General features: G+C 41.9%; 2 protein-coding genes across 4 annotated transcripts in view; one reads left to right on the forward strand and one right to left on the reverse strand.

Annotated features, from left to right (window-relative positions):
* Positions 1 to 11522: 11522 nt before the first annotated feature.
* CDK15 (cyclin dependent kinase 15) overlaps positions 11523 to 25757 on the reverse strand; it is a 243718-nt gene continuing 229483 nt past the window's right edge. For all 3 annotated transcript variants that reach the window (XM_040441007.1, XM_040441006.1, XM_040441005.1), the window contains 2 exons: positions 16596 to 16716; positions 11523 to 11634 (listed from right to left, as the gene is read on the reverse strand). In XM_040441007.1, the coding sequence (XP_040296941.1) occupies positions 16607 to 16716 (110 nt within the window). In that variant the 3' untranslated portion in view covers positions 11523 to 11634; positions 16596 to 16606. The remainder of the gene's footprint in view (positions 11635 to 16595; positions 16717 to 25757) is intronic.
* On the forward strand, positions 24532 to 25328 carry LOC121007836 (39S ribosomal protein L47, mitochondrial-like). The gene is given in 2 exon segments (XM_040440076.1): positions 24532 to 25050; positions 25052 to 25328. Coding segments are annotated over 2 exon segments (399 nt in total). The 5' UTR covers positions 24532 to 24928.

The raw sequence follows: 25757 nt of genomic DNA on the forward strand, positions 1-25757 counted from the left end.
TCAACCTGCTCTATAAAAACAACAGGTTGATACAGAATGGTGCCACTGAAACCATTGTGGTTACCATGCCTCACAAAAAGCGTAATATCGAGCGATCAAAAATCATATGTACCCCAAAATTGGATCAATAAAACTGTCAACTTATCCTGTAGTTTCCAAAATGGGGTCACATTTTGGGAGTTTCTACTGGCAACTTAAAATTACCCCAGTGAAATCTGCCCTCCAAAATCAATATGGCGCTCCTTCCCTTCTGTTCCTTGCCGTGTACCAATTCAGCAGTTTACAACCACATATGGGTTGTTTCTATTCATTGCAGAATCAGGGTAATAAATATTAAGTTTTGTTTGGCTGTTAACCCTTACTGTGTTACAGGAAAAAATGTCTAAAAATTGAAAATCTGTGAAAAAAATGTGAAATTTTTAAATTTCACCTCCATTTTCTTTTAATTCTCATGGAACACCCTAAAGGGTTAACAAGTTTGTAAAATCCGTTTTGAATAACATGGTTATAACAGAAAGTAACAGAATCCATAATACGGAAGTCAAAACGGAAGCCTTTAAGAGGCATCCCGTTTTTATCCTTCATAATAGAAGTCTATGGAATCATAACGGATCCGTCTGGTTCCCGTTATGCAAGACGGAAAACAAAGTCCTGTCGACAGGACCTTTTTTTTGTTCTGCATAATGGAACCAGACAGATCCGTTATGATTCCCATAGACTTCTATTATAACGGAAAGCAAAACGGATTGCCTTTTTAAAGGCTTCCGTTTTGCATTCCGTCATAATACAAGTCCATGGGCAAGAGAACGGATCTGTTCTGGTTGCCGTTATGCAGGACTGGACACCTGCATATTGGAAACCAGGATGGATCCGTTCTGCTGCCCATAGACTTGTATTCTGAAGGATCAAAACGGAATGCCTCTTAAAGTCTTCAGTTTTGACTTCCATCTTATGGATTCCGTTATTTTCCGTTATAACCATGTTATAACGGAAATCCATAATGGAATCCGTATTGCTGATGTGAACCCACCCTTATAACGTCCAAAAAAATAAAATGACATTTACAAAATGATGCCAACATAAAGTATGGGGAATGTTAAGTGATAACTATTTTATGAGGTATCACTATTCATCTTAACCCCTTAGGGACCCATGACGTACCGGTACAGCATGGTTCTCGAGTCCTTAAGGACCCATGACGTACCGGTACGTCATGTATAGTTCCGATCACCGCCGCCCGGCGGGGATCGGAACCCGGTGCCTGCTCAAATCATTGAGCAGGCACCTTGGCTAAATGCGCGGGGGGTCCCGTGACCCCCCCGTGTCGGCGATCGCCGCAAACCGCAGGTCAATTCAGACCTGCGGTTTGCGGCTTTTACCTAGTGCAGCGGTGGCGGGCTGTAGGGGGGACCCGATGGCATGGAAGGCAGCGCAATGCCTTCCTGAGGCATCGCGCTGCCTTCCGGTGAAGAGTCTGTGAGATCCAGCCCCCTGGATCTCACAGGCCGGAAGCTGTATGAAAAAACAAAAGTATACATATTAGGTATCGCCGCGTCCATATTGACCGGCTCTATAAACATATCACATGACCTAACCCCTCAGATGAACACTGTAAAAAAAAACAAAAAAAAAAACTGTGCTAAATAAACCATTTTTTTGTCACCTTACATCACAAAAAGTACAACAGCAAGCGATCAAAAAGGCGTTTGCCCACCAAAATAGTACCAATCTAACTGTCACCTCATCCCGCAAGAAATGAGCCCATACCTGAGACAATCGCCCAAAAAATAAAAAAACTATGGCTCAGAATATGGAGACACTAAAACATCGTTTTTTTTGTTTTAGAAAAGCTGTTATTGTGTAAAACTTACATAAATAAAAGAAAGTATACATATTTGGTATCGCTGCGTTCGTATTGACCGGCTCTATAAAAATATCACATGACCTAACCCCTCAGGTGAACACTGTAAAAAAGAAAAACTGTGCTAAAATTTTTTTTGTCACCTTACATCACAAAAAGTGTAATAGCAAGCGATCAAAAAGTCATATGCACCCTAAAATAGTGCCAATAAAACCGTCATCTCATCCTGCAAAAATCATACCCTACCCAAGGTAATCGCCCAAAAACTGAAAAAATGATGGCTTTCAGACTATGGAAACACTAAAACATGATTTTTTTTTTTGCTTAAATAAAGAAATCATTGTGTAAAACTTACATAAATAAAAAAAAGTATACATATTACGTGTGCCCGTACAGTAGTTTATGACCACATATGGGGTGTTTCTGTAAACTACAGAATCGGGGCCATAAATATTGAGTTTTGCTTGGCTGTTAACCCTTGCTTTGTTACTGGGAAAAATGGATTAAAATGGAAAATTTGCCCAAAAATTTAAATTCTGAAATTTCATCTCCATTTGCGAATAACTCTTGTGGAACACCTAAAGGGTTAACGACGTTTGTAAAAATCAGTTTTGAATACCTTGAGGGGTGTATTTTCTTAGATGGGGTCACTTTTATGGAGTTTCTACTCTAGGGGTGCATAAGGGGGGCTTCAAATGGGACATGGTGTCAAAAAAAAACAGTCCAGCAAAATCTGCCTTCCAAAAACCGTATATGGCATTCCTTTCTTTCTGCGCCCTGCCGTGTGCCCGTACAGTAGTTTACGACCACATATGGGTGTTTCTGTAAACTACAGAATCAGGGCCATAAATATTGAGTTTGGTTTGGCTGTTAAAGGGGTATTCTCATCACGCAGTTTCATACTTACCTGCTCCCGGCGCGCTGTCCACTTCCTGGTTTTGGCAGAGGACGGGCTCCATCTTGATTGAAGTCTTCTCCCAGCCAGGCCGCGCGCTCGACTGAACGCGCACGCCGCCGCGCATGCGCCCTGGTGACTTCTTCCTGGCAAGTATACTATACTGGCCAGGAAGAAATCACCATAACGCATGCGCGGCCTCGGCGTGCGCTTTCGGTACTGCGCGCGGCCGGCCGGGAGAAGAGAAGTCGTCTGCGCAAGCGCAGCCACCGCGATTCCTGAGAAGGGCAGTAGCCGTAACCAGGGGAGACGGAAGACAACAGTCAGGTAAGTATATGTTTATTTTCTTCTAAGGGGTGGGAATTAGTTAATTAAATATATTTAGAAAAATGATCACTGTTAAATCATTAACAGATTTAACAGTGATCATGAAGATGGGAATACCCCTTTAACCCTTGCTTTGTAACTGGAAAAAAATTATTAAAATGGAAAATCTGCCATAAAAGGGAAATTTTTAAATTGTATCTCTATTTTCCATTAATTCTTGTGGAACACCTACAAGGTTAACAAAGTTTGTAAAATAAGTTTTGAATACCTTGAGGGCTGTAATGGGGTCAATTTTGGGTGGTTTCTACTATGTAAGGCTCCATTCACACGTCCGCAAAATGGGTCCGCATCCTTTCCGCAATTTTGCGGAAAGTGTGCGGACCCATTCATTCTCTATGGGGACGGAATGGATGCGGACAGCACACAGTGTGCTGTCTGCAGCCGCAATTGCGGAGCGCGCCCCCGATTTTGGGTACGCAGCTCCGCAAAAAGATAGAGCATGTCCTATTCTTGTCCGCAGCTTGCGGACAAGAATAGGCATTTCAATGGGGGTGACGGGCTGGTGTGTTGCGGACCCGCAATTTGCGGGTCCGCAACACATCACGGACGTGTGAATAGAGCCTAAGCCTCACAAAGTGACTTCAGACCTGAGCTGGTCCCTAAAAATTGGGTTTTTGAAAATTTCTGAAAAATTTCAAGATTTGCTTCTAAACTTCTAAGCCTTGTAACATCCCCAAAAAATAAAATATCATTCCCAAAATTATCCAAACATGATGTAGACATGTGGGTAATGTAAAGTAATAACTATTTTTGGAGGTATTACTATGTATTATAGAAGTCGAGAAATTGAAACTTGGAAATTTGCAATTTAAAAAAAATAAAATTTTACTTAATTTTACCAGTGTCATGAAGTACAATATGTGACGGAAAAAAAATCTCAGAATGGCCTGGATGAGTCAAAGCGTTTTTAAGTTATCACCACTTAAAGTGACACTGGTCAGATTTGCAAAAAATGGCCAAGTCCTTAAGGTGAAATAGGGCTGAGTCCTTAAGGGGTTAAAAGCAGAGAAATTCTAATTTAGAAAATAGTTAATGTTTCTAAATTTGGGATTTTTTTTTTTAGGAATAAAGGTAAAACATATTGACTCAAATTTACCACTAACATGAAGTGCAATATGTCACGAGAAAACAATGTCAGAATTGCTTGGATAAGTAAAAGCGTTCCAAAGTTATTACCACATAAAGTGAAACATGTCAGATTTTCAAAATATAGCTTGGTTCTTATGGTGAAAAATAGCTTGGTCTTGAAGGGGTTAAATATATAAATGCTAAAAATCCAAGGTCAGAGCAGGTAGGTCCCATAAATAACGGTAAAGGGGGGGTGGTCACTGAAGGAAAATGCAGAGTTACTAAATGTTTTTTTTAGCTCTGTATATGCAAAAGAACAGAAAGGAGCTGATATCAGTGGTGCCAGGGCTATTAGCCAATTGAGTATATTACTGGATGTACTAACTGTAGATATGGTCCAAGCTAAGTTAAATAAGGTAAATGTGAACACGGCTCCAGGTCCAGATCGATTATATCCAAGAGTTCTTCAAAAACTCGGTTTAGTCATTTCTAAAATAAGGTCTATAAGGCTTAGAAAGTATAGTTTGTAATTGGATTGAAAACTGGCTGAACAACCATGTCCAGAAAGTTGTGGTCAATGATTCCTATTCTGAATTGTCCCAGGTTATAAGTGGTGTACCCCAAGGTTCAGTGTTGGGTCCTCTATTATTTAATTTATTTATTAGTGATATTGAGGATGGGATTAATAGCATAGTTTCTATTTTTGCAGATGACACCAAGCTGTGTAGCTATGGAAGATGTCCAAAAACTACAAGCTGACTTTGGTACTGTGTGCATCAACTTGGCAAATGGGGTTCAATGTGCATAAATGTAAAGTTATGCATCTGGGTAGTAATAATCTACGTGCATCATAGGGGGAGTAATACTAAGAGAGTCACTTGTAAATAAGGATTTGGGTGTACTTGTAGAACATAAATTACATAAAAGCATACAATTTCAATGAGCTGCTTCTAAGGCTAACAAGATATTGTCATGTATTAAAAGAGGTATGGACTTGCGGGGCAGGGATGTAATATTACCACTTTACAAAGCGTTGGTGCGGCCTCATTGGGAATATACAATTAAGTTCTGGGCACCAGTCCATAGAAAGGATGCTCTGGAGCTAGAAAGAGCGCAAAGGAGAGCAACTAAACTGATAAGGGTCTTAGTTATGAGGAAAGATTAAACTAATTAAATGTATTTAGTCTTGAGAAGAGATGTGTAATGGGGGTACATGATTAACTTATACAAATATATAAATGGGCCGCAAAAAATATGGTGAAAAGATGTTCAATGTAAAATCCCCTCAAGACACAGCCTCTGACTATAGAAGAAAAAGTTCAATCTCCAGAGGGGTCAAGGTTTTTTAACTGTAAGAACTGTGAATCTGTAGAATAATCTACCTCATTAGGTGGTCACAGCAGGAACAGTGGGCAGTTTTAAAAAGAGTGTAGATTAATTCTTTTCATTAATGCTTATGAAAATGTGTAGAAACCTGGGTTTCACTCCCCTTTTACTAAAATTCGCGTCCCCTCCTATCCCTAAGGCTACTTTCACACTAGCGTTCAGAGCGGATCCGTCTGGGGTCTGCCCAGACGGATCCGCTCATATAATGCAGACTTGGGATATGTTCAGAACGGATCCGTCTGCATTATATTGTAGAAAAAATTCTAAGTGTGAAACTAGCTTCAGACGGATCCGTCCAGACTTTACATTGAAAGTCAATGGGGGACGGATCCGTTTGAAAATTGAGCCATATAGTGTCAAATTCAAACTGATCCGTCCCCATTGACTTACATTGTAAGTCTGGACGGATCCGTTTGCCTCCGCACGGCCAGGCAGACACCCGAACGCTGCAAGCAGCGTTCAGGTGTCCGCTTGCTGAGCGGAGCGGAGGCTGAACGCTGCCAGACTGATGCATTCTGAGCGGATCCGCATCCACTCAGAATGCATTAGGGCAGTACGGATGCGTTCGGGGCTGCTTGTGAGCCCCTTCAAACGGAGCTCACAAGCGGAGCCCCGAACGCTAGTGTGAAAGTAGCCTTAGTTGAACTTGATGGACTTATGTATTTTTTCAACAGTATTAACTATGTAACTATGTATCTACTGGTTTGGCTGGTACAAGGTTATCTGAATACTTTTTTCAAAAAATATTTAATAAAAACATATAAAGATGATTTACTTCTTACATTTTAGGACTCATTCAGAAGAGTGATGTTCAGGTCCATGTGCTGTCCAACTGAATACTGACACATTAAAGTCAATGGGCCAAGTCACGTGTCCGAACATGTAGAGAAAATCTCAGCATGCACTATTTTGGACCGATTTTTACTCTAGAATCCCCCATTCAAGTCAATGGGCACAAGAAAAAACAACCAGCACATGGACTCAATCTGCATGCTGTCCATTTTTCATGGACGATAGCTAGAAGACGCTTTAAAGAAATTAAAGCAGTTTTGTTTCAAAGGGATGTGAAAAGTGGATGACATATTGATCCTATACGGATGGAGGAAAAAACAGAACTCAGTCGGAAAAAATACTGATTCCACTGAGAGACAATCAGCTGTTTTTAGGTAGATGAACACGGACAAGTTTTACAAGGCTCATCTGAATATAGAATTTAGACTTTAACCAATGTATTTCTGTCAGGAAGCCATTGGAGCCCTTTTGCACCACCGTCAAGGTATCTCAGTGTGGCATGGGTTCAGTACCACTAGACTACCTACGGTGTGTGAACACGGTCTGAGAGGTGCTAAGATTATCTAAGTCTCAGTTCTTAATATCAGATTGAGGGATTAGCCAGTGTTGTCAGTTGCATATCATTGTGGTGCACCTTTCGCAGTGATTTATGTATTTTTATATATGCATCCACACATTATCCCATCTTGTGTAGGATGCTTTTGTGGTGCATGTGGTCCGCTGCCGACATCCTCCATTGTATGCATTTTTGCTGGGGATTGCCGTTAGCAACGGATCACATGCAGAGAAATTGCTCCCCCGGTTATAAACACGCCACAGTGTTTGGGGTTTTTGAGCATTTCCTCCCATTTAGGACACTTTATTTCAGTTATTCATCTGAATATAGCCCTAATGATATTAGATATCAAGTTGTAAGCTTCATATATAATAAAGAAAAAACTTTGATAAGAACATGTAATGTTTAAAATAGAATATTATTTGTATCTATTCATACAATAAAAATGAATATATAATACTGGTGTAAATATAGGACTTATCACCATTGAAATGTTTGTATTAAGGCCATATGTTCCATTGTTCCAAAAAACGCATCAGCATTAATACTGCGTTTCTATTGCACAGGACCTTAAAGGTTAACTATGTTTGGTAATTATGTTTTTTATACATCGTTGTTTCTTATATTGAAAAAAAATATTTTATAATCCTAGATCTTATTATATATTATATATTTTCTTCTCTCCCATACAGATGAAAGTTGATTTGCCTGACAGAAAAGGTGGACTAGGACTGGGGGCCTACCCGGGAGGGGAGAGCGAGGTGCTGGTAAACAGCCGTACCTCAATGTCCCGTCCCTGATTGGCACCCAGCCCATTTCTACAAGAATCCGAATAATTTCATCTCAGCGTTGAGACCTGCTGGAATTAAGGTATCAAATTCGAAAATCCTTTTTGATTCAATCCTTGACATATGGGCTACATGATTACCGCCCCTCCATGGTTTTTTGATTCTTTCAAGAGCCATAAAAAAGAGGGTAGAAGTGTCACTATTATGATTGTATCTAAACATTTCAGAGACCGACTGTAATTGGAAGCCTTTTTTAATGTTTGATATGTGCTCAGCTATCCTTTTCTTAAGGGATCTCTTGGTACGACCCACATATTGTTTAGAGCAGGGACACTGTAATAGATAAATGACATCTGTTGAGTCACAGGTGAGACCTTCTTTAATTGTAAAATTAAATGAGTTCTGTGTTGATCGTACTTCTATTGTTTTTCTTGGGAATGTAGTAATTTTGCAGTTGTTACATTTACCACATCGGTAAAAACCCTTTAATGACAACCAGTTTGATGTCTTCCCAACTGTCTTGTTCTTAATAGTTGGTGCTACCTTAAGGCCTATATTAGAGGCTCTAGTATACATTATTTGCGGAATATTAGTAAGTTGGGGGCCAATAATCTTATCCCGTAACAGATAATGCCAATGCTTATATATTATCTTTTCAACTGACTTGTATTTAGAATTAATGGTAGGATAATTCGAAGGGTGTCATCTTGTTTAGAGTTTTTGTGAGTAGGTATGAAATAATCGCTCCTATTAATAACTCTTTTTTTTGTCCAGGGAAAATTCTAGTGATGGGTCGGGATAGTTGCCAAAAATTGTTCTTTAAGTGTCATGGCTTCTTGTTCAAATTGTTCCTGATTAGTACAATTGCGCTTAATCCTCCTGAATTGGCTCGTGGGGATGTTTAAAAGCCATCTAGGAAGATGGCAGCTGGTGAAAAGGATATAGCTATTTTTCATTACCGGTTTCTGATACGTACTGCATATTAATCTATTTTGGTCTATATTAATATTTAAATCTAAAAATTCTATTTGTTTCCTACTTGTGTTTATAACAAAATTTAAAGTTTTTTTCATTTGTATTTATATCTTGTAGGAAGGTATTGAGATTGTCTTCACTATCCTGCCAGATGAAAATAATGTCTATAAAATGACGCCATAACACCAGACTTGTCCCCAGCTTAGGTCGGATGACCTCCTGTTCCCATTGGGCCATGAAAAGATTTGCCGTACCTCTTTCCTATAAATAAAACTCTGAATCAAAAGCAAAATAATTGTGAGTAAGAATATAATTAATCCCCTCCAATATAAAATTAATCTGATCTTCACATAAAAGATTATGTGTAGTGAGCTTTTTGGATACTACTTCTATCCCTGTGTATGTTCAATTATTGTATAAAGGGAACTGACGTCCTTAGTCCCTAAAATCCAATGACTTTCAAAATTTAATTTTTCAACAGTAGCTACAATGTCCGTAGTGTCTTTGATATATGATGGTGTTTGTCTCACTGTTGGTTGTAATAATTTGTCGATATACTGTGACAAATTGGAAGAAACTGAGCCAATGCCTCATAAATTTTGTGAATTATAGGGACGCAATAGAACACAGCTAAACTCAACTAAATATCTGTGTTCACGCTCCAACAAAATACCTTCTTTATATCCTTTATCACAGTATTTCAACAATTGTTTATGGTATCTTCAGTGGGGTCACACTTAAATTTCTAGGACAACAATTGCTCTTCCCTTATCAGCCGGTCTTATAGTGATATTTTGGGATGTCTGTAATTGCTTAATTGCTTCCGTTTCTTGTTTGGTTACATTATATGTCATTCTATTTTTCTTCAATTTTCTGATATCGCTATGTACATTCTTCTTAAATGTCGATATTTCGAAACCCATCTCTTGCCTGGGGTATTTTGGGGATTTCGCTTTTAAATCAGTAGGTTCATATTTGGAGGGGGCCAGGATTCTCCCTCATTATTCGATTTTTTTATATAATATTTTTTAAACACATTTTTAAAAAAACTTTTTCAATCCCTATATATGTAGTGAACTTATCAAGTGTAGTAGTAGGTGAAAATTTAAGTCCTTTATTAAGTAGTGAAATCTGTGCGTTTGTCAATTGTACTTGACTTAAATTAATTACTATATTGTCCATTACGGACGTGTCCTGTATCTGTTGTGTGAGTGGTTTCTTGTGTTTCCTCCCTCCCCTCTCCGTTGTTTTGTGCCCGTGTCCTGATTGGTGTGGTCATACCCGAATTGTTGGGTTGCTGGTGGTAATTGTGACTGTGTGTTGGTGATGTTCCCCTCCTTGTGTTGACTGTCTGATTGTACTGACATTGTCAAATTGTATTTGTGTGGTTGTTTCTGAGTTCTCGTGTGTCTCCTCACCAGTGTTGGTGAGTGAGTGTGTCTCATTCGCGCTCAATGGTGAGGAGGAGTGTGGTCTAAAAAATGGGGTGTGGCTAAACTTTCTAATCTGTTAGATGTTGATACATTATATTGATGGGTGCTTCTATTTGTGTTCATTTCACTGTCTGTGTTTAAATTTTTTTTATTTTTTATTTATGATTTCTCTCTCTAGTGAATTTAAACTCTTGCAAAACCTTTCCTGTCATAGTTTAAAAATCTCATCTTGTGGTAATGCATTAATTACCTCTTTTAAACAAGTAATCTGAATTGTAACTTCCTCTAAAATCTGTGTCCGTCTCTTAATTATCATCTGTATCATCTGTATCAGAGTGAAATTAAGAATAAAATAAAAAAATAAGTGGCAATAAGATACATCTATGGAAGCCTCTTTGAATTAGACAGTTGATGCACTGAGTAGCAATCATTTCATATTGTTACTGGATAACTGTGCTTTTGAATTTCCCATATATTTATACAAGGTGGTGGTAACATACTTACCTTCCAGCACTTCTGTGACGTCTGGCCCCACCAGTCACCACCATTCCACTCTGCCAATTACAGGTCTCAGTCGTTCTACCAATCAGGAGGTCCAGCTGGCTGGCCAACCAGGATGATGGCGGGGATGTCTTGTGTAAACCAGAATGGCGAGAGCCAAGTCTGACTGTGGAATCTCTAAACGGGCAAGCTAACCCCTTACAGTACCAACACCACAGATACATGATTTTTAATAACAGAATTAGACCCAACAATGAAATGGTATCATATATAAGTTTATTTTATATGATGTCAGCAGTTTTTCGACTTTATATTTCAATGTACAGCAAAGTTCAAGTAAGCAGTACTAGATCTGTTAAAAAAGTGAACATTTCTAAGACTCAAATTCTCATTTCAATCCAGAAATATCATGATCTGCAGGTAAAAGGCAGAAGAGACCTGTCTCTATAACATTCCCCATTCATTTGGGCATAACATATGATGATATTCTGAATCAATATCTGTACTACTGATCAACATCTACTAGGCAGTCACATTTCCATCAAGTCTCTGCTATAGGAAAGCAGCAAAACTGTGGGAGAAGTAATCATTTTTGCTGTGGAGGACTAGATAAAGCAGGGTTTAGGCTATGTCTACATCTACTTACGGCATTCCTGTATTCTGATTCAGCATGCAGTGTTATTTTTCCGGTAAAAAGCTGGCATTCATGCCGGAAACACAACAGTTCCCATTATAATGAATAGGGATTTGGCAGGCCCCGGCAGTGGTCCCGGATATTACAGATATGGCAATTACCGTATTCTGCTCCTTTGTAGGAACAGAATGCCATATGCAGATGTGGACGCAGCGTTATATTTCTTTAAGGTGCAAGATTCTTTTATTTCTGGATGGCTTCTCTAAGAAGAAGGCAGAAGGTAGGGGAACGAGTGCAAAGTAGGATGAAAGGCTGATACATTCAAATGGGTGCAAACAGCTGGTGGCTGAACGTCCATCTAGATAAAAAGAAGAAAGCAAGGAGATCTTTATAAACATACAATGTGCAATATACCACTCAGTATCAATATTTCCTGAACAGTTTACTAAGAACAGCGATGATCATGGGCAAGTGATCTACAGCAAATGAAAGACAAACAAATTCACAACTACAGGTTACTCAGTAACTGGACGAGGCCAAAACTTAATCAAGCTTAACCAGTTCCTTCCTTCTACTATATTTTCCTTTGATTACTCCCTTCCCAAGAAAAACATAAGACATCTGAAGGATCACATGACACCGCACTTTGTATCGCGGGTGCTCCTTACTTCCTGTGTCTCCCTTAATAAATAGATGTACCGACAAACCAAACTGTCATATGTGTGTGATACTTTAGAATTCTTCTCTTAGACTGCACTGCAATTATTGAAATCCGAATGCTCGTTCGTGATAATTGGTCTGTGTAATCAAGTAGTCAATCAGCCAATGAATGAGCTACACTCATTTAACGGCTGATGTGCATCTTTCATCAGGACGAAAGATGCCCGTTTATAGGCAGCACACTGTGTAATCAGGGATGTGCTGCCGATCATCTATAGAAGTTTGCATTGCCCTGTGTAATCAGGCTAGCGCTAACTAGCGCCGATGGATGATTATCATCCATCAGCACTCGCACTGCTTATTGGAGGTCCAAGGGAAGCATATGGTCAGCAGCATATGGGGGAGATTTCTAAAACACAGGATTCTCCACACTTGAAGCAAATTTTGAACTTAAAGTCTACCCTCGAACACCAAAATTCTTTCTTGACTAATTCCATATAGATGGTTTTTAAAATTTCTAAATTCACTGCATGAATAAACTTATGGCGACCTGCAGCTGATACTAGAGTAGCGTTTTTAAATATGTAGCCCGCAGACTGCATATGGCCCATGAGACAATTATCTGCGGCCTGTGACCAACAGGACCACATCTGCCATGAGGTGAGATGCTCATCTTGCCTCAGGTGACTGATCTGCCTCCGAGGGGTGGCAGTTTGCTGAGACCAGGGGAACCTAGGGCTTCAGTTCCTACCATTCAGCCTCATAGGACACTGGACCTGAAGCCTATGAGGAAGTAGAACAACACAGGAGGTAGCAATGCCGTCATCAAGACCTCCTGCGCTGGGTTTCAAGTGACGTGATGACCTGGTCATGAACACCTGCATCCTGACACAGGTGTTCATAGGAGGCAGGGGTTTGTGATCATGTCATTGTGCCACTTGAGATCTGACGTAGGAGGTCACAGTGATGTCATTTTGACAACCTGTGCCGGGATGTGGCAATTCAGGCTGTAGACCAGTAGAGGCCTGTGGCCTACATTGCAGACAGCAGTGGGGAATGGGAGTCAGGTGAGGTTTTTTCATATATATATATAGTCAGGTCCATAAATATTGGGACATCGACACAATTCTAACATTTTTGGCTCTATACAACACCACAATGGATTTGAAATGAAACTAACAAGATGTGCTTTAACTGCAGACTGTCAGCTTTAATTTGAGGGTATTTACATCCAAATCAGGTGAATGGTGTAGGAATTACAACAGTTTGCATATGTGCCTCCCACTTGTTAAGGAACCAAAAGTAATGGGACAGAATAATAATCATAAATCAAACTTTCACTTTTTAATACTTGGTTGCAAATCCTTTGCAGTAAATTACAGCCTGAAGTCTGGAAGACATAGACATCACCAGATGCTAGGCTTCATCCCTGGTGATGTTCCTGCTTGTTCTTGGGGCATTTTCCCTTCAGTTTTGTCTTCAGCAAGTGAAATGCATGCTCAATTGGATTCAGGTCAGGTGATTGACTTGGCCATGGCATAATATTCCACTTCTTTCCCATAAAAAACTCTTTGGTTGCTTTTGCAGTATGCTTTGGGTCATTGTCCATCTGCACTGTGAAGCGCCGTCCAATGAGTTCTGAAGCATTTGGCTGAATATAAGAAGATAATATTGCCCGAAACACTTCAGAATTCATCCTGCTGCTTTTGTCAGCAGTCACATCATCATCAATAAATAAAAGAGAACCAGTTCCATTGGCAGCCATACATGCCCACACCATGACACTACCACCACCATGCTTCGTGATGAGGTGGTATGCTTAGGATCATGAGCAGTTCCTTTCCTTCTCCATACTCTTCTCCTCCCATCACTCTGGTACAAGTTGATCTTGGTCTCATCTGTCCATAGGATGTTGTTCCAGAACTGTGAAGGCTTTTTAAGATGTAATTTGGCAAACTCTAATCCGGCCTTCCTGTTTTTGAGGCTCACCAATGGTTTACATCTTGTGGTGAACCCTCTGCATTCACTCTGGTGAAGTCTTCTCTTGATTGTTGACTTTGACAGACATACACCTACCTCCTGGAGAGTGTTCTTGATCTGGCCAACTGTTGTAATGGGTGTTTTCTTCACCAGGGAAAGAATTCTTCGGTCATCCACCACAGTTGTTTTCCGTGGTCTTCCGAGTCTTTTAGTGTTAAAGAGCTCCCCGGTGCGTTCCTTCTTTTTAAGAATGTTCCAAACAGTTGTTTTGGCCGCGCCTAATGTTTTTGCTATCTCTCTGATGGGTTTGTTTTGCTTTTTCAGCCTAATGATGTCTTGCTTCACTGATAGTGACAGCTCTTTGGATCTCATCTTGAGTGTTGACAGCAACAGATTCCAAATGCAAATAGCACACTTGAAATGAACTCATTGTAATTGGGATAATGAGGGAATAACACACACCTGGCCATGGAACAGCTGAGAAGCCAATTGTCCCATTACTTTTGGTCCCTTAACAAGTGGGAGGCACATATGCAAACTGTTGTAATTCCTACACCGTTCACCTGATTTGGATGTAAATACCCTCAAATTAAAGCTGACAGTTTGCAGTTAAAACACATCTTGTTCGTTTCATTTCAAATCCATTGTGGTGGTGTATAGAGCCAAAAATGTTAGAATTGTGTCGATGTCCCAATATTTATGGACCTGACTGTACATGTTGGCACTACTAGAGGCAATGCAATGGGGAATTATAATGCAGGAGGCACTTTAGGGGAGGCATTATTACAGACCAGAGCGCTACAGAAGGCATTAATACAGGCAGGAGCACTGCATGTGTGCCATTATAATACAGGAGGCACTACAGGAGGGGCATTAATACAGGCCAGAGCACTACACGGGGCATTATAATACAGGGGGCACTACCGGGGGACATTAATACAGGCTGAAGAAGTACAAGGGGCATTATAATACAGGGGCACAAAGGGGGGTTATAACTGCAGGAGGGCATTAGAACTATAGAGTCACTACAGGGGGGCTTAATAAATACTGGGGCTGCTACAGGGGACATTATAACTACTGGAGCTACTACAACGGACATTATAAATATTGGGGCCCCAGGGTAGCATTATAAATACAGGGAGCACTGCAAGGGAGCGTTATAAATACTAGAAGCACTACTGGGGTGCTTTATAAATACTTAGACTACTACAGCGGGCATTATAGCTACTGGAGCTATTACAGTGGAACATAATACTGGGCCCATTCTAGGGGGCATTATAACTACTGGGGATACTATATTAGACTTTATTACTACTGCGGGCTCTATATGGCTGCCCTATAGACTGGCTTTATTACTACTGGGGGCTCCAAAAGGGTGCCTTATAGATGGGGCATTGTTACTGCTGGGGACACTATAGGGTGGCCTTATTTTTACTGGGGGCACTACGTGGCATTTCTACTACTGAGGGTACTGTGGGAGCATTATTATTCATCACTGCTACTTATGGGTGCACTCTTGAACAGCATTTTGATACTGAGGTACTGTAAGGGGCAGTATTACTATTGAGAGAAATTAGGAGCACTATTACTATGGGGGGGACTATCTGTATTACATTGGGGAGCACAGTGGGTACAGTATTGGAGGTAGCAGCAGGATGACAATATTGGGGCACCAGGAGGGGGAGGATGATGAAAAAGTGAATATGCCTATGTGCCAAACTCAGTAGAGACAAGATGCAGCTAAAAGAAGTCATCAAGGCCAAATGGAGAAGATGAGCAAAGAGAAAGTCTACATGAGAGGAGACATCACTGGATGTAATAGGTATGTGGTGCTGTTTTTTATTAACAATAAATTTGGATTGTATTGTATTTGAAATGAAAACAGCCCATCAACTGGAAATTGTTTTCTATGTCCAGTCCATATATCTGGAGTTAACTGTATTAAAATAACTAACAGTATGTAGTAAGTTCCTTGTCTCCCTTGGGTGGTGGTTGCATGCATCCAGGAGTTTATCATTTACCTCTTTGGCCTCTTGCACACGAGCGTGACGGATTGTCTCCAGATGAGTTCAGGGTGTGTTCAGGAAAACTCGCACCATTCCGCAAGCGAGTTCAGTCAGATTTGTTTGCGATTGCGTTCAGTTTTTATCGCGCGGGTGAAATGCGCATTGATGCGTTTTTCACGCGCGTGATAGAAAACTGAATGTTTACAAAATGCATCTCTTAGCAACCATCAGTGAAAAACGTATAGTATCCGCACTTGCTTGCGGATGCGATGCATTTTTCACGCAGCCCCATTCACTTCTATGGAGCCAGCTTTGCATGAAAAATGCAGAATATAGAACATGCTGTGATTTTCACGCAACGCAGAAGTGATGCGTGAAAAACAACGCTCATATACACAGACCCATTGAAATTAAAAGGGTCGGATTCAGTGCCGGCGCAATGTGTACGCATCAGGCATTGCACCCGCGCGGGAAAACTCATTCGTCTGAAAGGGGCCTTTGTCTATGCAGGGTTTGGACCTCTGTTTCAGAAAAATGAAGCTTTCACCAATCTTTTTTTTGCACGTTATATAAGGATTTGTATTTCTTTATGTCTGCTTCTATGAAGAGTACAATGAGCTTATCTGATTATGTATGTCACACTGGCATATAAACGTGTGGTCAGGAAATTTACCTCTGTAATGTTCACCATGGCTTATGGTGTGCGGCTGGCTGAGAAACCTTCCGATGTGGGAAAATCAGATCTCGGATTTCAGGTTTAAGGCTCAGCCCAGGTACAGTGAATATGGACCGAACTGAAAGTAAACACATGCATAGTTAGTCTTTGTAGATGCAACTTTTAATCACACATACTACACTTTAGTGTCCGTGACTGTATGATGAGAAAAACTGGCTTAATTTAGATAATCAATACCTATAAGCAAGCTGCACTGAGTAACCTAAACTTGTCCAACTACCACAAGTTGTATCAGAAACAAATTGCCATATGGTTCTTGTAGACTCAGTACAAGAAGGTGAATATATTTTGCTTTCCCCAGATGTATACATGATATTCAGTTCCTGTGATTACCACTCAAGGTTGAAATGCTGTTATGTATATAAGCATGTTGGTGCAATAGACATGCTGACTTGCTAGGGTATTTTATCCTAGGTGCAACCTCTGGAACCGTTTGTATGATAGATACAACCATCCAAAGTCTGCCTAAAGCAATGGCCTACTACTGGACAAAATGGGCTTATCTCATGAAGACCATAAACCCTAAGAGTACAACCACCCAACACAGTTGTGTCACAGTCGAGATGCATCCATGCTGTGTTCGAGTACCGTGGAGCCTAAAGGGCCTGACTGTTTGTGGGTTTGTATTGGTAATGGGCGCATGGTATTAAAGGTGGCCGATTAACAATACAGACCCACTGAACACTGTGGCCTTCATTAAATTAATTAGAGCAAGCTGAAGCACTTTCAGCAGCATGGTACTCGAACACAGCATGGCAACCTTACAACCATGACATGACTGTGCCCTGTGGTCGTACTCTTAAACCCCCAGCAGTCAGCAGCTGCTACAATAGAATTACATGGAGCCAATAGTGAGAGCCATATGCCCTAACAGGACATATGCATAGGGGATGCCTTAGTTAGAAAACCCTTTTAGGACCATGTAAGGCTTTACCCTCAGGGGTAAATTGCATACTTTTCCATACACCTCTCTTCCATGAAAGCCAATAACTCCCCTCCCCCTGATCCCATTCAGCCAGCCAGTAACCTGCTTTCTACTGATGAGGAGCAAGAACCCCAAAAGAGTGCTGTCTAATGAAGGGTCTTTGTTTTGGCTGGTATGAATTAATTAGCTATTTTCTTTTTCCATGGAGCATTGACTGAAAATAAGTACAAACATGAAAAATGAAATTACAAAGCTGAGTCTCTTCAATGAGTGCCAGTCCTCTCGAGCTAAGCTACTTTTCATACTCAAGGGTAATACTAAACTCTTACAATAGAAGCACTTCATTAATTTACACATACATTTTCCAATTTGTTGGAACGTCTCTTGTGTGAAGACATCTCTGCCCACAATTTAGGCCACCTTCTTATGTGCGGACGGCTGTTCCGGCAGAGAATGCCAGGAAAAACTGGCCAGACAAAAACCACTGTGTGTAGCGGTTTTTGTCCAGCTGAATCTCTGCATATTATCTCTGCCGGAACCCATTATACTCAAAGGGGGCAGGCGGCAGTATCTGGCAATGCTGGATACGGAGAACTCCTACAAGAACAGCCTGCCAGAGGCTCTGACGCAGATGTGAAACTAGCTTTAACTGTTTCCATGTACAATTTGTGTACATAAAAAAACTCCAGTAACTTGTGCTCAGTATTGTAGCCCAGAGCAATTCACAATTGTGTTGACAAGTTTGTTGACTGTTTCCAATAGCAACCAGCAGAACTCTATAACATTGAAACAATGTTAAAAAATGAACGTACCTAACCCCGATCTACATAATAGCTCAGTTGTAAGGGTTAATAATTTATTGATAGAGAAAGATATACTCGTTAGCTAAGGTAGGGTAGCCTGAATGAAGTATTCTGATGAGCGTTAAACTTTTTAAAGTGAAAATCACTTCAACCCAGAAACTTGTGCACATTCAAGGCAGCTCATTAAGCTGGAGAAGATATACCACTGTACAGATGCTATCTGAGAATAACCTGTTCTCGCTGTCTGCCTGTCGAGGCGGTTTATCTCCCATCTCCCCATTCTAAGCAGTCACTTGCATATTTATTTATTCAGAGCGCGAGGCTCCTGAGGTAATTAGACTGTCAGATTCAGCGTTAATAAGAAATTGCCGGAGCGCAAAGGCATCTTCTGTGTCTTCCACACACTCTTCATCTTCTATTTTTTTTATCTTATGTGCTTAGTGGCTTTATTTCACTTGCTGTTTCCTACATTGTGTATATTTTTTCTGTAGAAGCTTACCATCTTAATTAAGAGATCACTTATCTCCAAATGGTGCTCTACCTAGCGGTTACTGAATCTATTCCTTAACTTAACACCACATATATCTTATTAGCACAATTGAATCTTTGCTAACAAGTGTCCCTTGGTCCTACTAAACTGATTTATGTTACGAAATAAGAGCATCAGGATCAAATGTTCACAGTACATCATTAAAATTACCAATTGCTAAGGGAATACTTCACCAATATCATAACCATATTAGCCTACTAGGCTCCTGTTGCTCGTCTGTATGCTGGGGCTATACACAATTTTATAAGCGTTAATGATGGGTTTCATGGGATAAAAGTTGCATGCATTTGCAATTTTATTATTTGTCTGCAATAAAGTATCAGAAAGAAGGACATTGAGGGGGCGGAGCTTTCCAATGGCGGTGTGAGCAGCACGATTCTTCAGCTCCTGAACACCTCCAGCCATTACCCCGCTTACAGGACATCTACAGCAGCACCTAACAAATGGTGGGTTGCAGGAAAAGACCCTCATCAAACCCCGCACCAGCAGATTGTGAGACGGGAGGGATCTTCCACTTCTTCGGCACCTCCAGCCAGCCAGCAGATAGGGTCGAAGCCAGAACGGAGTCCATGTTGGAGGAGAACGAGTGTGAGACAGAACCTAGGCGCCCCAGCAACTAGACGGACCAAAATACCTGGGTCTACGAATGCCGACTCTCCGGTCTAATACGCGGCGGCAGTAAGCCCTAGCTTTGTGGCTCCATCTTCCCCTGCACTCTCCAGGCACATGGCGACATCTCTTGGCTCCTCATCACAGGGGGGGAAATCTCCCGCCATGACGCTCAGGTCAGTCAGCTCACTAGTCCCCACAGACTTAAACGGGGACTGGGATTGGAAACTTCATCTAAAAGCGCTGCTCACTAGAAATAAGATGGATGCTTCTTTTATGAGGTTGGAAACCTCTCACAAGCAAGATATGGCAGCCCTGCACAGAGATCTTAAGCACGTGGGCCAGAGGGTGGAGGAGGTGGAAGAGATGCAGGAAAAAGTACTACAGTTCTGGACTCGCATCACCAGGTCCTACAGGATCATGCTATACAGACCCAAGAGATCCTCACACATATGGATGATATAGAGATTAGAAATAGGAGGAATAATTCACGTATCAGAGGCCTCCCTGAAACAACTTCAGATCTGGAGCCCTGGGCACAAGAATATTTTGCAAAAGAACTAAATAGAGACCAAGGCAAGCCCATTGAGATAGACAGGATACATAGAGTCATTGGGCCGAGGAATGGTGACCCTTCCAGACCACGGGACATTATATGTAGGATTCATTTTTACAAGGACAGGGGAGCCATTCTTAGAGCGGCAAGGAACCCTGAGTCATCTGCCTCTGTAAATAAGAACATCCTCATCTTGCCTGATCTCGCCAGACGTACTTTAATGCTACACAAGGCCTTAAAACCACTTCTGATAACTCTCAGAGACAACTCTATTGTCTACAGATGGGGATACCCTTTCCAACTGATTGCCAGGAAGGATGGGAAAACAGCAGTGTTTAAATCATTAACAGATCTTCCTAGACTATTGGAAACTTTTGACCTACCACCTGTGGAACTCCCTGATTGGCCAAGATCCTGTATGATCCAAACCATCCCGCAACGCGACAGATGGCACCCATCCACAGCCAAGCACCAGAGCTCCTCAAGATGCTGCGACGGCTTATCGAAAAGCTAATCACGCCTGGTTTAATTTGCATTTGTTTCACTTCCTCAGAACTAAAGCTCACTTATAAATGTTAGGCTACTTTCACACTTGCGGATCCGTTCAGATAATACAACCATCTGCATCCATTCAGAACGGATCCGTTTGTATGATCTTTAACATAGCCAAGACGGATCCGTCTTGAACACCATTGAAAGTCAATGGAGGACAGATCCATTTTCTATGGATCCGTCACCATTGACTTACATTGTGTGCCACGACAGATCGTTTTGGCTCAGTTTCATCAGACAGACACCAACAGCGTTTTGGTGTCCGTCTCCAAAGCGGAATGGAGACTGAACTGATGCAAACTGATGCATTCTGAGCGGATCTTTTTCTATTCAGAATGCAAACTGATCTGTTTTGGACCGCTTCCGAGAGCCCTGAATGGATCTCACAAATGGAAAGCCAAAACGCGAGTGTGAAAGTAGACTTAGAAGTTGTTGTATTTAAGGCTAGCCACTGTAGCCCATTACCGGTCTTATTCCAGTTAATGTCTGTTAGGGCAGCCATTGTAACATTGTCCTGTTATACTTAAAAGGGTTATCCCATCTTAGACAATGGGAGCATATCGCTAGGATATGCCCCCATTGTCTGATAGGTGCGGGTCCCACCTCTGGGACCCTCACCTTCAAGGAGAACAGAGCGGAGAAAGTTGAGGAGGGCACACTGCGCATGGGCAGCCGCCCTCCATTCATTTCTATGGAGCCGCCGAAAATAGCGGAGCGCTGGCTCGGCTATTTCTGTTGGCCCCATAGAAATAAAAGGAAGTGGTGGCCGCGCATGCACCGTGCGCTCCCATTCACTTCAAAGGGAGAGACGGGAAGCTGCGCCTGGTGGTGGACGGGCCCCGTGAAACCCGGGGTCCTTCAGCCACAACTCTCCCCAGCTCCGTTCTCCTTGTAGGTGCGGGTCCCAGAGGTGGGACCGGCACCTATCAGACAATGAGGGCATATTCAGATTGTATTGATGCTGGAGATTAGTAGGGCTGCTGTCCATCCCTTGACCTCTCCTACTCCCACCTAGGGATTACAGCACTCAGTGCTGATTTTGACTGCGGTCATTCACTAGTAGTTTTGTGTCCTGAGCCGATTTTAATTGGCTCCGCCTGCTCTAATTATATCATTTGAATCCATGTCTCCATACTTTCAACCTGATTTGTGTTTCCCCCACCTTGTGTTCTTTCCTTCTGTTTTGTTCTCGTCTTGGATAGGGGACAGGACCAATATGATGAGCTGGCCATATATCCGCCCACCATGAAGACACCTGTCTCATTTTGCACTTATAACACTAGGGGCCTCAACAAACCCGAGAAACGTAGCCAGATACTATACCCATTTCACAAGAAAAAAGTTATGATAGTCATGATCCAAGAAACCCATTTTAAGGCCTCATCAGTGCTCCAGTGCCAGAATAGATACTACCAGACTTGGTTTCATAGTCTCACAACATCCAAAAAGGCAGGAGGTGTATCCATCGCACTCCATAAACATTTCTGCCCTTCGGTCTTGTCCTCAGACATAGACCCTAGAGGTCGGTTTATATTTCTCAAGCTCTCAGTCGACCACACTACCATTACAGTTGCTAATGTCTTTTTTCCTAACCAGGGACAGTCGAACTTCGGCTCCACAATTATCAAGAGACTGGCTCAATTCGCAGAAGGCTCTCCCGTTATTCTAGGTGGCGAATTTAATATGGTTATGGACCCGACCATTGACTCCTCGACCGATAAGTCCTCCATCTCTTCGGTGTCCCTAAGGGTTCAAAGCTGATCTCTCGGCGTTCAGGTTGGTTGACCTTTGGCGGGTGCTGCCTCCAGGTGTCACGGACGTTCCTGTGGCAGGCACCAGGAGTTAAATTGACAAGTTCACTGTGGATCTTATTGTGTCTGTGTTTCGGTGAATGCCACACCCCTTGCTTCAGGTGTTGCTTGTTGGTAATTTACCTTTCCCATAAGTAGCCGCTTCTCACTCTTGGAGGTGCGGTTTATAGATTTTCTTCCTGCCTTCTAACTAGCTGGTCGGTTGTACTCTGTGGTGCTTCTGGAGTTGCCAGTTTTCTACTTTCAGATAAGTCTTGTCTTTTCTTATTGTTTTGTGTTTGTTATATTCCCTGTTTGTATCTGGGCCTGAGACAGAGACTTCCATTCTTCGTACCACATAATCCTTATAATACCTAACGCAAGAAATTATTTCATGATGAGACCTCATCTAGGTTGACTCACTGCCCGTTTCTTTTCGCATGTTGTATATATGCTGCACGGGTGCCGAGTTGCACAAGCGCGGCTGACTATAATATGCACTATATGACATAGGTGCGGCAGTTGCGCTGATCTTGTGGACTGCCGACCCCTATCCCGAATTTTTCCTCTGCGACCTCGTTATGTGCTGACTATAAGTGTCCCTATTTGCTTGATGCCATCAGCTTAAAATTATTCTTTTATAACGTCTTAAATACCATTTCTTCACTGCGGCCGCTCATCTGGTGGATTGCAATGCTGACAGTTGTCGGAGACGCGTCCCGGTCACTAGGCAACCCCGTCAGCTGAATTGCGCATGTCCGGGCGCGTTCAAAACGCGGTGACGTCATCAGCGCTCACCGCGTCCCAGGGAGAGATCCAAGCCTTTATTTAGAATGGCGCTCCTTTGAAAAGACCGGTGGCCTTCATGGGTAAGTCAGGCTTTTCATCGCCTGCTTATACTAGGCCCCTAGTCAGGGTGGACCGTTGCTAGTATCATATGCCACAATACCGCCCCTATCTTGCTTTTTGAGCTGACTTTATATACAGACTCAGCTCCAACATTACTTGGGAACCGTTTTGGGGCCAGTTTATTACGGCCCATACCACGGATTCCAACCATACTTGTGCTCAGCTCCCCATGTTTCCCCTGATGAGTCCTTCTTCTGAAGCTGAAACGTGCATGTAGGGATAGATAGGAGCAGGGCGTACTAGGGCTATTTATTTCAGGGCAAGGTTCCTGCCAGGGTCGCACTTATCAGGGCGGGTGCTCTGCTGTTAGGCTGCTACATACATTTAGCTATCAGGGCCAGAGCAGTACCCCCCACTTAGGGCTATCTCCTTTTCCCTGTCATTCTGTCATCACCACGTCATTGTACCCAGGGATAGCTTTCATTTCCCATTCAGCTTCCTTCCTGGGATCGTGGAGCCTTGGAACCTTCCGGGTTGTGGTAGGACAACTGGTTATCCATAGGTGCCGCCGTGCACCCATTTTTTTTCCCTACTACTTTTTCTATGTATTTTGTCGCATCATATTTATTTGTAGGGATATCATATATTAGTAATATGTATTAAAAGTTGCGTTTTAGGCTTTAAATACTCCATATGATTGTCTCCTCAGGTTGTTTTGTTAAATAATAGGTGATCCAACACGATTTTCATTAATATTCCTTAAATATTTCTCGTTTCTTTCATACTCTTTACCAAATGCCTAGTTGACGTCATTTCTTCATTACATTGATATATGACAATGTTATTTGCTCAGCTATATTGTTAGAAAACTAATGTTGTCTTAACCTGTGCTTATTGGATGGTAAAATTGATTCAATAAAAAAAGAGATTGATTGAAAACGTTGCCATACCAATCATGGCAGTGATGGAGGTATTGCAGGCATGGGCCCAGGGCCCAGCTACTTTGGCTCTGCGACATGGTCGGCCTCAATAATAATCACTTTAGAGCAGTGAATAGTAAGGCCCCCTGAGGGTGAATGCACATAAGATTCGCACAAATTTCCACAATTTCTAACACCGGTTTTCAGTGCGGATTAGAGGTGGTTTTGCTGTAGATCTAACCCTTCCATTGAAAAGGGTGAAATTCTGACTTCTCCAGGTAGGAGAGGACAAACCTCCGCCATCGTCAGCCCCTCTCAGCTCATAGTTCTCCTCAGCATGCAGGGTGCGACCTCCAGCTCTGTGTAAATGCATGTATTTTCCTATAGAGCAGCCAGTCTGATACTCCTGTATGTGTACAGCACTACAACTCCCAGCGTGCCCTGACAACCACCTCCACACCACATGATGTACTTGTGTGTATTTCAGCATCCTCAATGGTTTGCCTAAAAGAACCAGTGGCAACTCTTCTGGGCCCAAGTGCTCATCTTTCCACTCATCTGTAGCTCGCAGGGGACTGGAGGAGTTCTTTGATGACCCGAAAAACTGGGGAGAAAGGGCCGTCAAGACTGGTGACTTTTGGATGATTAACTAACTGAGATGCAAAAGTAGTGAAGACTTACACAAACTTTGGTATTCGTTATTAAAAGAAAAAAACATGCTAATGACTTTAGAACAAGAATCCAAGCAACAAAAAACATCTATGCCAAGTCCTGAGTGGTTCTACAAGGTAACCATGTCTATGGAGAATCTTGAGGCGGTGGTTACAGAGAGGGAAGATGCTCTTACAGACGGGTCAGGAAAAAGCAAGACCAGGAGAATGGAGAAAGGACTGCTTTGGGGAAACATTGTGGTATAAGTTCAAAGAATGGCTTATACCGTGGTACATGAAAAGACATTACAAGACAAAGAAGTTCTTTGCGTTGCCATATGTTGATCATTATATTAGGTTAAAGACAGTGAAGGAGCTTCGACCAGAGGCTAGACAGAGAAATGCTGCGAAAGACAAGCAAAATAAACTGGAGAAAAGGTTTCCACACATTGCTAACAAATCTTAAAATAAATCCTCCCACATTTCTATTGCGGCAAAAAAAAAAAAAAGGAAAGGGTGAAATTCTAGGCTAAAACCGCAAACACAATTGACATTCTGCGGATTTTGAAATCCGCACAGCAGGTCAATTTCTGCACGGAAAAAAAATCTGCAAAGTGCACATGAGATTTGCGTAATGTCCTACACTTTGCTGGTACTGCACTACGCTGCGTCTTTCTGCATGGGATCTCACAAACATTTACAAAAAAAAATTATTTTAAAAGGTCTTTGTTGGAAATTGAACTCCAGCCCTTTATGTTTGGCTGGCAGAAGATTTACCACTAGACAACAGAGTTGTAAGGGCAGAATTTTTTATCTCTAAAGGGCTCTTTCACACTTGCGTTGTTCTTTTCCGGCATAGAGTTCCGTCGTCCGGGCTCTTTGCCGGAAGAATCCT

Source organism: Bufo bufo, chromosome 7 (genome assembly GCF_905171765.1).
Source record: "Bufo bufo chromosome 7, aBufBuf1.1, whole genome shotgun sequence".
In the NCBI taxonomy this organism is placed as follows: Eukaryota; Metazoa; Chordata; class Amphibia; order Anura; family Bufonidae; genus Bufo; species Bufo bufo.